This window comes from Schistocerca gregaria, chromosome 10 (genome assembly GCF_023897955.1).
Source record: "Schistocerca gregaria isolate iqSchGreg1 chromosome 10, iqSchGreg1.2, whole genome shotgun sequence".
NCBI classification, from domain to species: Eukaryota; Metazoa; Arthropoda; class Insecta; order Orthoptera; family Acrididae; genus Schistocerca; species Schistocerca gregaria.
In genome coordinates this window covers 72,402,361-72,417,036 of record NC_064929.1, presented here as the reverse complement: position 1 = coordinate 72,417,036, position 14,676 = coordinate 72,402,361, and the positions used below count along the sequence as shown (strand labels likewise).

The following is a 14,676-nucleotide window of genomic DNA, read 5'->3' as shown; positions in this document are numbered from 1 at the left end:
ACACTAGATCGCGTGTTCATTTTTTCTCAGAACTCTAATGGTACCAAGAAAATAGCAGTTGTAATAGGTGGACACAACATAGTGGTACTGTTTACTTAGTGAGACAAAGCAGAAGTTACAAGTGACAGACGATTTGCATGCAGCATGCAATCCCCTCCCCCCCCCCCCCCCCCACCCTCCCCCCTCCGGCCCCCTAACACACACACACACACACACACCACACACACACACACACACACACACACACAAAATAGCCTGCTACAAAGACACATGAGAAGAAAGAAACCAGCTAAAATTCTGAGAGAGAACACAAAAGAGATGTTTAGTTTTAAAAAGGCAATGCATAAGAGCAGACTTAAAAGTGTTTGTGATGATCTGTAATGAAAGTAAACACAAAAGCAATCTTTGTATTCCAAAGGCCTGCTTAAATAAGTTTCAGAACACACTATACTTATCTCCATGCATATATCACACTGTAATCCAGAAATATTATCTTCTACATAATTTATGCCACACAAAAAAGTACATTGTACATAGTGCACCCTAAGTATTTTGACATACATTGCTGTTTGTTCTGCAGATTTTTACTTCTATTACACATTTACTTTTAGGAGGCAAGGCTATTTACAGAGCTCTGGTACACGGATAAAGAATTCTTTTTCATTCTTCCAAAAGCACAGTAAACAGTATTTGCATGGACTCTGTGCATTACCAACATTTCAGTTCATTTCAGAGCCATCTGAGGGGGTTTCAGGGTGGAGCTTAGATCAGGTCAGACGAGCCGGAATCCAAGCCTGTGTGTTATTTTTAAGTGGTATCATACATTCATTACTACAATAATTTACTATTTAAATATAGAAAAGAAACTGTCCTACAAAATTACTGTGAGCATTCCACGGCATTTACTTTTTGTTCAGTCTGGGGAACATTTGTTATGGGTAATGAAAAAATGAAAGCTGGTGCCGAGAAAATATTTTAGTAGTAGTAATGCTACCCATGTTGTAACAACAGTTCAAAATACTCCTGATTGAAAATTGCTGACAACTGCTCTGTTTGAGAGGGGGAAATAAAGGAGAAAAACTGATTATATTGATTTGCGGACAGGAGTATACTGAACCATTGTCACAATACACTATTCTGCCTAAAATATTTTTTTGTTGCCAGCTGTTTGCTTCAGACCGTAATGTTCTCCAGTCTCCACTGAATTTACTCCTCATTCAGTCTGTATAACATTTGTTATGATCTATGGCAAAATGAAAGCTGGCAACGAGAAATTATTTTAGACAAATTAGTGTACTTTGACATAAGTTCAGCATATGTCTTCCCACTATACAATATAATCATTTTTTCTCCTTTTCCCCCATCTCAGAGCATTTTGCCATCAATTTTTAAACAGGAACACTTGGAACTGTTGCTGCAATATGGGCAGCACACTACTCTGTCTAAAATATTTTCTCGGCAATAGCTTTCATTTTGTCATTGACCATAACAAATGTTCACCCCGGCTTAACAACAAGTAAATGAAGTACTGAAGATAACATACAACTTCAAACTAGACTTCTGGGCCCTCGACACATTGCAGTGAAATAACACAACTGTGAATGGGTGGAATTTTATGAACCACATCTACAAGAGTGGCTATGGTTATCTCAATACAAACTTTGAATTATAAGTGATGACAATTTAAAGGGACTTACCTATATGTTCTTTCATATATATATTTTACAAACAGAATGACGTTATCATTTCATAAAGGCAGGTACATAGCATCACTGCTCAAAGCATGTACATTCAGTCCACAGATTACCAGTAGCTAGTCGAAACTACTTATGCAATTGTGAAATGATGTCATTATGTCATATTAAATGTACAAAAATTAAAATGACATAATTGTCTAATAATCTCCAACAGACAGTACACAATTTTTTCTATACTGAACTATACAGTTATTAGTCTCCCAAAATGCGCTGGGCTTTCAGTCTTTGAAGACGTAGGTAACAGATTTTTGTTTTAGCCTCACACCTCCATACAGTTCTATTTGCCAAACCCCGACCTGCGAATCTGAGTGCATCATCACATATTGAGTCTCACCACTCTAAAGCAACTTCTTTAACAGATCCACAGGCATACGACACCACCGTTTCCACTGCAGCGAGTGAGGTGCATTCGCTCTCCCATTCACTGGTCTCCATTTTCTGTCTCGTATTGTAAGTTTATCTGACCATTCGTGTACCAAGCATAATACATATGATAGCATTCTTTGTTATGAATCATACACAATGGCCCCAGAGGACCAAACCAGCTGCCACACAATTCCATTTGCCAAACGCCAACTGTGAATCGCCATGTGAATCTGAGTGCAACATCACATATTGAGCCTCACCACTCTATGGCAACCTTCTTCCACAGCTCCACAGGCATACGACACCACCGTTTCCACTGCAGCGAGTGAGGTGCATTCTTCTCAATTCTCTCAGGCCAATGGCTGGATTTAGTGCATCCCCGTTTCCACTTCATAAAGACACTCCCAAAAGTGAACCTGGACACATTTAAATTCTCTGAAATCTCCAACAATGCCGGAATGTTTGGATTGCTACAATTGTGCCCGTTTGAACTCCATCAGTTTCACTGCTGACTCAGTTCTTGAGTGACTGAGTGTTGTTTATGCACCAGTGTGTCACTGGAAGCATAGTGCAATCTCTCGCAGAGGTGCAACTGCAGAAATTTGGCTGCCTTATATATATATATTTTATTTTCTGCCTACTTTCTTCCTCCAAAAGGCTTTGTAGCTCCTCCAGACTATAAAAAAAGTCTTCAATTTCAATGTTTCTTTATTCTTTCTCTATCTACCCTCCTACATCCAAATATCTAGTTCGTTACATCTTCCGTGCCCTTAGAAAGTTCTGATCAACCTCACAAAATTTTCATCAACCTATCAAACAGTTCAGCATCATTACATACCATTTTGTCCTCTTGTTTCTGTTTCATCTAGCAACAAACTGCTGATTACATCTGTCGACAGCACCATTTATCGCTTGTTTTCGTCTCTGTGTGGTCGTCACTGTTGTTGGCAATAAGCAGTGTTCTTTTGTGGCAAATTTCTACATATGTTATTCATAGGCGCAAATGTTTTGTGTCTGTTTCTCACTTTCCACAACCTCCTCTTCTTGCCAGTCCCCTTCTCAGAGTACTTTTATAGTCACTTGATCACAAATGTGTTTGTGTATCATTCAACTGAATAGTCATCATTAATATCTGTCCCGTATGGATCCAGTTTTATTCTTTTTTCGGCCATTTACTTTTTTTTTTAATGATGAAAAATTATGCAGGAAGAATGTGACCATAATGCAAAATCAATAGGAGTCCTTCACAATGGCTATATTGGTCACTAAATAATAAGCCACCAGCTGATAAACCAATGACTTTATTTTCGGTAGAACACACCCTCAGACTGCCACAATCAGATATATAGAGACAATATGAAACGAACAAACCTGTTGCCATACATTTGTTACATATTCTCTCTAAACACATCTGATCACCAAGTTGTTCACGACAATCTCAAGATGGATTCTATCCAAAATGTGTCAAATAAAGTCATTGGTTTATCAGCTGGTGGCTTCTTATTTAGTGACCAATATAGCCATTGTGAAGGACCCCTATCCATTTACTTCCATTAATTTTCATATAGGGCCTATACGAAAACAAACATTTCACTTCAAACCGCTATTTTGTACTTCCCTCTACACCTATATTTTCTTTTAAGGGCCATTTGCCATAAAGTCAAATTTGAGATATGCCAATGTAACCCCGTCTTAAAATTTATTTATAATGTAAGCAAGCTTTTTCATTTCATACCTTTTCCACATCTCTGAATCTTCATAGTACTGTTTACATTGCACATTTATCTGGACTGTTTTCCTATTTACATAATTATTTTTACTGTTCTGCTAACAGAGTGACTTAACTGTAACAAATCAACTTACAACTGAAAACTGAATTAACTGTGACAATAATATGCAGGAAAACACACAAACCACTGTATTGGCAACAGGGGTAAGCAGGAGTGAATTTGGAAATGTGGGCTAAGAGGTGTACTTTGTTTCAGAAAATAAAAACACACAGAGCAGTTGTAGTAGAAGTCCCAGCATTTAATGTCACATCTTTGTTACAATAGTAACAGCTGTAAGCAGAAGAGTAAGATCAGACAGCATTTTATGCCCGTAATTTGTACGATAAGATCTCTCTAGACCCATGAAATGATACACCACAAAGAAAAGAAAAATCACAGTGAAAAGCAGCACAAGAATTGCACATAAATCAGTTTTTGTAAGAAAATGACTTGGGGAAAAAACACATTCTGTGAATTAGTCAGGTACAGAGTAACAACAGTACAACACGAAAAAGAACAGCTCACGAACAGTGTTCCACTTCACACAGAGCTGAAACACAGAAATTCCCTGTCTATAGCGAAAAGCAGATGTGATGAAACCACCTCCGCAAATTTAAGTAGTTTGGAAATAGGAACATAAATCTTAGGAAACAAAGCAAGTACCAGTCACTATTCTGTGGCAGAAGCCTCGCTCTTTCGATTGCTACCTAGTCACGGAACAATGACATTATAGTAGAGCTAGGAACTTTAATTACATCGAGAGCGTAGCCGTCCACGATCCCCGCGTCTGCATCGTCCCTCTTGGTCTGGCTGCCCTTGGAGGGTCCGCCCCAACGCCCAGACCTCGAAGAGAGCTTCTTCAGTCTGCAATTTTACAAACACATTAATCAGTGTATCTACATACTAACACTAAAATTTAGTGCTACAATTGCAACACAGCTCATTAACATACAATAGTAGGAATAATTGGCAGACAGGTCAACGGATAAAGAGGGGGAGGAGTGGATGGAAAGTGAAGTGAAGAAAGCAAAACAGGGGAAAAGAGGGTGGGCAGGGCAAGTAAAGAAATGGAGGTGGAGGAGGAGGAGGAGGAGGAGGAGGAGGAGAATAAAAGAGAACTGATAGAAAGTTGTGGAAGGGAGGAGTGGGGTCAAAAAGGAGGTGGCAGAAGCAAGACAAAGGGAAAGCTAGGGGTAAGAAAACTGAGAGGGGTAAGGGTAAGAAGGTAGGAAGACAGAGAGATAAGTGGGCATATGGTGAGGTATAAGACATGTGGTGCACGGCAGAAATCTTCTCGGTGACAAATCTAAAGTGTTCAGTGAGAAAAATTTACATGTGCAACAATAAGAGTGCAGTGGGAATGTATTCGTATCTGTTGACAAATGTTATGAAAACAAACACTCCAAACCGACATTTCACGACAATCTGTAAAAAACACACCACATGTCATAAGTAAAGTGTGTGAACCGTCTGAAGAAGAGTCACAATGGTTTGAAACCGTAACGGTACCCTTTGAATTAAGGAACTGAAAGCATATTTGTGGCTGGTTGCTGTCCCAACACCATCAATATTTGTCTTCAAATAACAGCCACAGTCTCCATCAAAGTAAAGTGTGTGAACCATCTGAAGAAGAGTCACAATGGTTTGAAACCGTAACGGTACCCTTTGAATTAAGGAACTGAAAGCATATTTGTGGCTGGTTGCTGTCCCAACACCATCAATATTTGTCTTCAAATAACAGCCACAGTCTCCATCATGTCATCATGTGACAAAATTACACCAAATTCTGTCGGCCAGAAAAATTATAGCTACAATCTTTTGGGAGGACAAAGGAGTTTTCTTTGTTTATGGAAGGCAATCAGTCTTGAAGCCTACACATTGTCATTAAGAAAATTGATAACAGCTACTGAAAAAAGTGACGCAGTCTTTCTACCTCCGGTGTCACAATTTTTGCACAACAATGCTCAGCCATACTCTGACAAATGCAAGTACTATTGAGTCAGTTCAGATACCGCCTAAGGCCCAGACATGGTGTGAAGTGAGCAAGCACATGTAAAAGTGGCCTGGCTCCCAACACTGACTGACAAAGAACAAAGATGCTGTCCCAGGCTGGTTGCATTTTACGGTGGCAATTTGTCCATTCTTTATGAGAGATGATAAATGTTTAAGTCTGACCGCTGATTGTGTAGAGAATAGTAAGTAGTTTCAAGGTTTTTCTGTTACTTTGCTCTAAGAATTCCGGCAATTTTTACAACTTAATGGAAATTACTTTCCGATATCCCTCGCACACTCTAACATACCAAATGTATATACCATTTCAGGATTCTTCAATATAATAAATATTCCTGGTGTGTTCAGATTTCACCTTTAGGTGATGGCTACTACTGGTGGGAAATGGCAGCAGGGGATTCACCAACACGGCATTACATGAGTCGCACACAAACTGACAGTGTTTAGCCCTGGCACGCAAACATTGGCATAAAGCACGATTATAACAACTGAAAATGCTCAATTTGGTCTGAATTTTGGGCAATGAAAGCACTGGGAGCCTGACTTGCTTCCCTGTCCTACTAGCAATAATTGAATAAATATAAATGCAGGATGCAGGCTGCCAGCTCTACATCTGAGTGAGTACTCCCACCATTTGCAACTTAAGTGCTTTGCATAGTGCATGATACACTAATTTCAAACTATGTTTTTACCATTCCACACACTAAGGTACAACTGAACACCCAAATCTTTCCATGTTCACGCTGACTTATTTTATTGCAACTGCCACTTCTTCCTATGAAAGTTGTTAACTGAAACTTTGTGAAAAGATTTAGCAATAATGGAAATTGTCTTATTTTAATCACCACCATTCCAGCTCACTTATCATATCCATGATCCCCCCCCACCTTTTGCTCTATTCCTTTTTGTCTTTTCCCATTCCCCTACAGAGTTGGCATTGTTATATACTGGTTCTGGCAGCATTAGTGACATCCATTGGCCAGATGCCCTTCCTAAATACCACCACTCCCCCTGGGAAGGAGTCTCTTTACTTAATCTTTCTGTGTCTAGAGCAGATGTCATGGTCCAGTGTGATAACTTTTTCTGAAAAGGAAATCTCCCATCAGTGGGATTTTTGTAATTTTTTATATTTATAGTATGTGAAGTTCAAAACTCACCAAAGAGAAAACAGCACTCACACTAGCTTTCGAGCACTACCTTTTTTTCTGACAGCAGTACACTCATTCACACAGGACCACACAAAAACCCAAATGCCCACTCTTGTGGCCACAGCAAGACTTTCTGTGGGTTGTTTGTGTGATTCTGCATACTATTCCTAGCAAAAGCTATTGCAAATGCAGTTTTCTGTTACATATTTCTGCACTCCACACATTGACTCGCTATATGCGAGTGGTTGCCTTTCCCTCATTCTGTGTGTTGCTCCATCCATGAATTTCAATTATTGTTATAGATTTCATCTCATATACTTCTGATCAAGAGCGCCTGGAATCAATGATGATCAGCTTTGACCCCACAGTAACATTTCTGACAAAACTAGGACATATTGCAACAGTGATCATTTATTTATTTATATATTTGTGTCTTTAATGAAATAGAAGTGAGCTCCATAACAAATGCTATCTCTAACTTTGATGCTCAAATGGCAGCAATAACGTATCCCCGTCAACAAATAAGAAAGGAAAAGGAAAATTTCACAGAACTGTAAATGCTGACTGAATATGCTATTCAGAGAGAACTTATAGGATGACACATAGCAAGAACTTTACAAAGTATAGTGTAACATGGGTTATTCATGCCTTGATGATGCCCTTTGCAGGTGTCATGAACATCTTTGAGAAACACCCAAGACAAATGAAGACCATAAATCTCAGATCATAAGCTGAGTTCAGTGTGGTCAGACATACTGAATGACGTATCTAAAGTTATGCGTACTGATTATTGGATCTGTCTTCATTGATGTAAATAGCTGAAAGAATACAGCAGATTTCGCAGAAGACATTCATCATTCAGTAGCTGGAAATAGAGAGACACTCTCTTTCAGCATCACCCTGCTTGGAGATGAAGTCGAGAAGAATAAGTTTGTGCACGGCCGTGGAATGTGGAAAGGAGTAGCTGTACCATGAGGAAAAAACAAAAAGGTGACCATATTTGAAAGGTAAAAGACGACAGGTTGAGCATACAATGTTCCCTACTCATGACGTTACAATCAAGTGACCCCCTCACCCACACCAGAGAGAGAGAGAGAGAGAGAGAGAGAGAGAGAGAGAGAGACCACCCAAAGGCACACTGTGGACAAGAATTTTACTTTTTCCTAAAAATAATCTTCTAACATTATGAGTCCAGTTTCACTTTACAGGAGGTCAGGAACACTTAGCAGGTGAAGAAAGTGCAGCTAACATCTGAAATCAAAATATCTTGTACTAGGGCAATAGAGCCTTATTTAATGCAAAGGGCCAGCTCTAATCAAGACTTAAAAATACCCTTTAATGGGTAGTGCAAAATTCTACAGTTTCATCGAACAGGTGAAACTATGGAATAAACATAAAAAATTCCAAGAACAAATCAAGGACAATTTGAAGCATTATTAGCAAAGAAATTCAAACGCGGCAAGGCAAATGGGACTGAACTCCCAGATGGCAGGAGCTGAAAGACAGATGAAAGTAAAATCACTGGCTTCTAAATTCAAGTAATTTTTCCTAACTATTACTGAAAACAGAGGGACAAATAAATCATCTAGTGAAAATAGAACCTATAAATTTACTTATACATGTAATGCATATTCCACTGCCGGGCAATAGTTTTGCCAATGCATCTGTTAGAGATATCACAAAAATCATTGAGTCACTAAAGCAGTAACCTTTCCTTCTATAATGGTATGTCAGCCAAAGTATTAAAAGCTTGTGTTCTCTTTGTAGTGCCACCTCGAGTTTGCTTTGTTATCAGTTGGAATGCAAGCAATATTTTCTGAAAGACTGAAGACTACTGTAGTAATACCAATACACAAAAGTGAAGAAGAGCAACTGACCTTTAACTGTAGCCCAATCTCACTCTTTCTTATGTCCTCAAAAATTTATGACAAAGTAGTTTATAATAGAAAATTGAATGATGTTTCAGAGAATAATCTTTAAGCTACAGCTCAGTTTAGCTGCCATAGAAGCTTCTCTTCTGAGAATGCAATGTAAGATATCGTGAACTCAATTCTAGAACAATGAAATTTATCCCTTTAGTATTTTCTGTGATCTCAACAAGGTATCTGATTATATAGATCATAAAATTTTGCTAGTGAAACTAAAATAGTATGACATTAAAGGTTTTTACTTTCCATGGATGGGGTCATTTCTTATCAGAAGCAGGCAAAGAGTCACATTAATATACGATAAACATGAACAAGATTAAGTTCAGAGTGGAGGGAACATTAAATACGGTTTTTAAAAGGACATCACATTCCAGAATGAGATTTTCACTCTGAAGAGGAGTAAGTGCCAATATGAAACTTCGTGGCAGATTAAAACTGTGTGCCAGAAAGACTTAACTCAATACTTTTGCCTTTTGCTGGCAAGTGCTCTACTAACTGATCTAGCCAAGCACAACTCAATCCGTGTCAGTCAGAAAGTTTCATGTCAATGCACACTCTGGTGCAGAGCGAAAAATCTCATTTTGGAAACATCCCCCACACTGTGACAAAGCCATGTCTATGAAATATCCTTTCTTGTACAAGCCCATAACTTTTGCAGGGAAACTTCTGTGAAGTTTGCACAGTAGAAGACAAGGTACTGGTGGAAGTGAAGCTGTGAGGATGGGTGGTGTGTCGTGCTTGGGTAGATCAGTTGGTAGAGCTCTTGCCTGTGAAAGGCAGAACCTCAGTCCGGCACACAGTTTTAATCTGCAAGGAAGTTTTGACCTCATATTTAACATTGACTGTAAAAATTATCAAGTAGTACAGGAAAAGATTTTACTTCAGCACGCCAGGCTTTAAAATCCTCCAACATGTACATGTCATTGTTAAAAAGTAAGCCTTTTCACTGTAGAAGTATCAACGGAGTATCAAGTTCTCTATATCATAAAAGATGTAAATTATATGAACTGTTACCAATGTTAACATTCATCAATAAATTGCTATTTCTCAGGTAATCCACTGATGACAGTGGGACAGCAGCTGCACACGAGGCACTTTAATAATGCAAACCAAAACCAAAAGCTGTATTGTAATTCAAATGTTGCTTATTCAAAACAGGCTACCAGTTTTAATACGAAAGAGTGTCATCTTCAGGTCCCTGTATGTGAAAACATACATATCAAACGGTCCCTTCCCTACAGCCTAGGCCTTCATGGCAAACGAATCTGCTCCAGTCCTGAATCCCTGGACCATTACACCAACAACCTGAAAACAGCTTTCGCATCCCGCAACTACCCTCCCGACCTGGTACAGAAGCAAATAACCAGAGCCACTTCCTCATCCCCTCAAACCCAGAACCTCTAACAGAAGAACCCCAAAAGTGCCCCACTTGTGACAGGATACTTCCCGGGACTGGATCAGACTCTGAATGTGGCTCTCCAGCAGGGATATGACTTCCTCAAATCCTGCCCCGAAATGAGACCCATCCTTCATGAAATCCTCCCCACTCCACCAAGAGTGTCTTTCCGCCATCCACCTAACCTTCATCCCTATGAAATCCCCAAACCACCTTCCCTACCCTCTGGCTCCTACCCTTGTAACCACTCCCGGTGTAAAACCTGTCCCATGCATCCTCCCACCATCACCTACTCCAGTCCTGTAACCCGGAAGGTGTACACGATCAAAGGCAGAGCCACGTGTGAAAGCACCCACGTGATTTACCACCTGACCTGCCTACACTGTGACGCTTTCTATGTGGGAATGACCAGCAACAAACTGTCCATTCACATGAATGGACACAGGCAGACAGTGTTTGTTGGTAATGAGGATCACCCTGTGGCTAAACATGCCTCGGTGCATGGCCAGCACATCTTGGCACTGTGTTACACCGTCCGGGTTATCTGGATACTTCCCACTAACACCAACCTATCCGAACTCCGGAGATGGGAACTTGCTCTTCAATATATCCTCTCTTCTCGTTATCCACCAGGCCTCAATCTCCGCTAATTTCAAGTTGCAGCCACTCATACCTCACCTGTCATTCAACATCATCTTTGCCTCTGCACTTCCGCCTCGACTGACATCTCTGCCCAAACTCTTTGCCTTTTAATATGTCTGCTTGTGTCTGTGTGTGTGTGTGTGTGCGTGCGCGCGCGTGCACAAGTGTATACCTATCCTTTTTTCCCCCTAAGGTAAGTCTTTCCGCTCCTGGGATTGGAATGACTCCTTACCCTCTCCCTTAAAACCCACATCCTTTCATCTTTCCCTCTCCTTCCCTCTTTCCTGGCGAAGCAACTGTGGGTTGCGAAAGCTCGAAATTTTGTGTGTTTTTTTTATTGTGCCTATCTACCAGCACTTTCCTGCTTGGTAAGTCATGGAATATTTGTTTTGAAAACATACATAGTATGATAATGAAGTATAATAAGAGTTCTGAAGCCAAAAATTCCAGTATGTGACAAAAATGGGGATAAATCAAATCATAAAATTATATTAAAAAAAAAAACACTATCACTCCCCACAAACACAATGTTCTTAATCTAATTTACACTAAAGCGCCAAAGAAACTGGTATAGGCATGCGTATTCAAATACAGAGACATGTAAACTGGCAGAACAACACCTACGTAAGATGACCAGCGCCTGGCACAGTTGTTAAGATCTGCTATTGCGGCTACAATGGCAGGTTATCAAAATTTAAGCAAGTTTGAATGTGGTGTTATAATTGGTACACGAGTGATGGGACACAGCATCTCCCAGGTAGCGATGAAGTGGGGATTTTCCCATATGACCATATCACGAGTGTAGTGTGAATATTGGGAATCCAGTAAAACATCAAATCTCCAACATTGCTGTGACCTGAAAAAGATCCTGCAAGAATGGGGCCAACGATAACTGAAGAGAATCTTTCAATGTGACAGAAGTGCAACCCTTTTGCAAACTGCCACAGATTTTAATTCTACGCCATCAACAAGTGTGTGTGTGCGCTAACCACAAACGAAACATCATCAGTATGGACTTTCAGAGCCGAAGGTTCACTTGTGTACCCTGGATGACTGCACAACACAAAGCTTTACCCCTCGCCTGAGCCTGTCAACACAGACAGACTGTTGATGACTGGAAACATGTTGCATGGTCGGACAAGTCTCATTTCAAATTGTATGGAGCAGATGGATGTGTATGAGTATGGAGACAATCTCATGAATCCATGGACCCTGCACGTTATTAGGAGACTTCTCAAGCTGGTGGAGGCTTTGCAATGGTGTGGGGCATGTGCAGTTGGAGTGATATGGTACCCCTGATATGTCTAGATACAACTCTGACAGGTTACACGATCATAAACACCCTGTCTGGTCACCTGTATCCATTCACGTCCATTGTGCCTTCTGACGGACTTGGGGAATTCAAGCAGGACAATGTGACACCCCAAATGTCCAGGATTGCTATAGAGTGGCTCCAGGAACACTCTTCTGAGTCTGAATACTTCCACTGGCCAGCAAACTCCTGAGACATGAACATTATTGAGCATAACTGGGATTCCTTCCAACGTACTCTTCAGAAGAGATCTCCATCCCCTCGTTCTCTTACAGATTTATGGACAGCCCTGCAGGATTCATGGTGTCAATTCCCTCCAGCACTACTTCAGACATTAGTTGAGTCCATGCCATGTCATGTTGCAGCACTTCTGGGTGCTTGCGGGGGTCATACACAATATTAGGCAGGTGTACTAGTTTCTTTGGCTCTTCAGTGTATATTGCTTAATTTTTTAATCCTGTAGGCACATACTGATGGTGGCTGTTACTCATGCTGGCAACACTGTTTTATATTTATTACATTTCCTGAAATTAGAAGAAACATTAGTAACTTGTTCTGCTGTTATTTTGGAGATATTGCATATTTATAACCTTCTAATTACCCAAGTTACACACTTGTTATGTTAGTGTGGATGTGGATCTTAGGGGTTTGACTGGGTTGCTGTATAGTAATATCAATGGAGTGTATAGTTTTTTGTGACTTCAATGCCATTTGTGTACTATGTTTCAGATTATGATTTATATTATTTATGCAATGGAGATCATTAGAGTACACGTGGTACTATTTTGACAGGTTTGAATTATCCAATGAAGGTTTCTTCATTAAGTTTTTGTTGAATTTGGTTTCTGTGGTCATTTGCTTTTGTGTTTCATTTTATTATTGGTATCTCCCATATTCATAGGTGTTCCAGTTAGGGATATACACGATTCCGTTGCTCTGCTTGTGCAAGCCACTGTAACGGTGGGCTCCGCTCGGGTACACTACATGATATGAGATACGTAATCATAATATCTCTCTCTCTCTCTCTCTCTCTCTCTCTCTCTCTCTCTCTCTCTCTGTGTGTGTGTGTGTGTGTGTGTGTGTGTGTGTGTGTGTGTGTGTGTGTGTGTGTGTGTGGGGCATGCATGTGCACGCATGCTTGTAGCAATATATATCAGATTCTGAACTTTGTTTTTTAAGGATACCAATAATATATTTTTGCTATGTAATTTTATGAAGTGATTTATCCCCGTTTTTGTCACATACTAAAAGTTCCAGGACAGTTTTTCTTAAAAATAGAAAACCGCACTTACCAAGTAATGAACCTCGCTCCTACTGAAGTAGTCCCCTTGGCTATCTATACACAGTTGCTAAAGTTTCTGGAAGTCTTGGAAACAACCAGGGAAATTTTCAACTGTGATGCTTGTAAGGTCATTTGTCACAGCCAGTTGGTTCTCTGCGATACCTCGATGAAACTTCCCTTTCAGTTGCCTTTTCACACGCAGAGAAAAAAAAGTGGGAGGCAAGAGGTCAGGCAAATATGGTGGATGTGGGATAGCAATAACAGAATGTCTGCCCAGATAGTTGGTAACAGATAACACATTGCGGAGTCTTGCATTGTTGTGCAGTGAGAACCAGTCCTGAGAAATCCACTAATCAGGTTGGTGACGTTGAATTCCTTGTTACAAACATTTTGAGACTTCGATGTAAAAGGTTCAGTTCATGATGAACTAATCCTTAACTAACAAAGAATGCGATCTACACTGCCTTTGTTCTCGAAGGTTGTCATTTGACTTTTCTCGACGTTGGTGATCCAGGACAATGTAACACAACACTTCGATGCTTCGTGTGAGGGTTACACTGGTAGCTCCAACTTTCATCGCCAGCAATTATCTTAGATATAAATGAGGGAACACACCTGGCTCTATCCAGTAGTTCAGCAGAAATACTTCATCCTTCCTCTTTTGAATTACATTTCGGTTTCCCTAGTTCTCGCAAAATCTCATGACATAGATAACGATTCATATTATGTTGTTCTGATATCACGTTAAATGACGGTCTTCTTGCAATAACTGCCTTACACACACGCATATGTGCTACAGATGGGTGACCAGCTCTGGGATCATCTTACACACAATCCCTTCCTTCACGAAACCATTTGTGACACTTGAAAACATGATTTCTTGAAGTGCCTCACTTGCATGTAGTTGCTTAACCAAAAAAAATGGTTCAAATGGCTCTGAGCACTATGGGACTCAACATCTTAGGTCATCAGTCCCCTAGAACTTAGAACTACTTAAACCTAACTAACCGAAGGACACCACACACATCCACACCCGAGGCAGGATTTGAACCTACGAGCGTAGCAG

General features: G+C 40.2%; 1 protein-coding gene across 1 annotated transcript in view; it reads right to left on the bottom strand.

Annotated features, from left to right (window-relative positions):
* Positions 1-4,647: 4,647 nt before the first annotated feature.
* LOC126293443 (TBC1 domain family member 5) overlaps positions 4,648-14,676 on the bottom strand; it is a gene marked incomplete at its 3' end in the record, with an annotated part of 130,643 nt that continues 120,614 nt past the window's right edge. Inside the window, 1 exon segment of the mRNA XM_049986675.1 lies at positions 4,648-4,756. Within this exon segment, the coding sequence (XP_049842632.1) occupies positions 4,648-4,756 (109 nt within the window).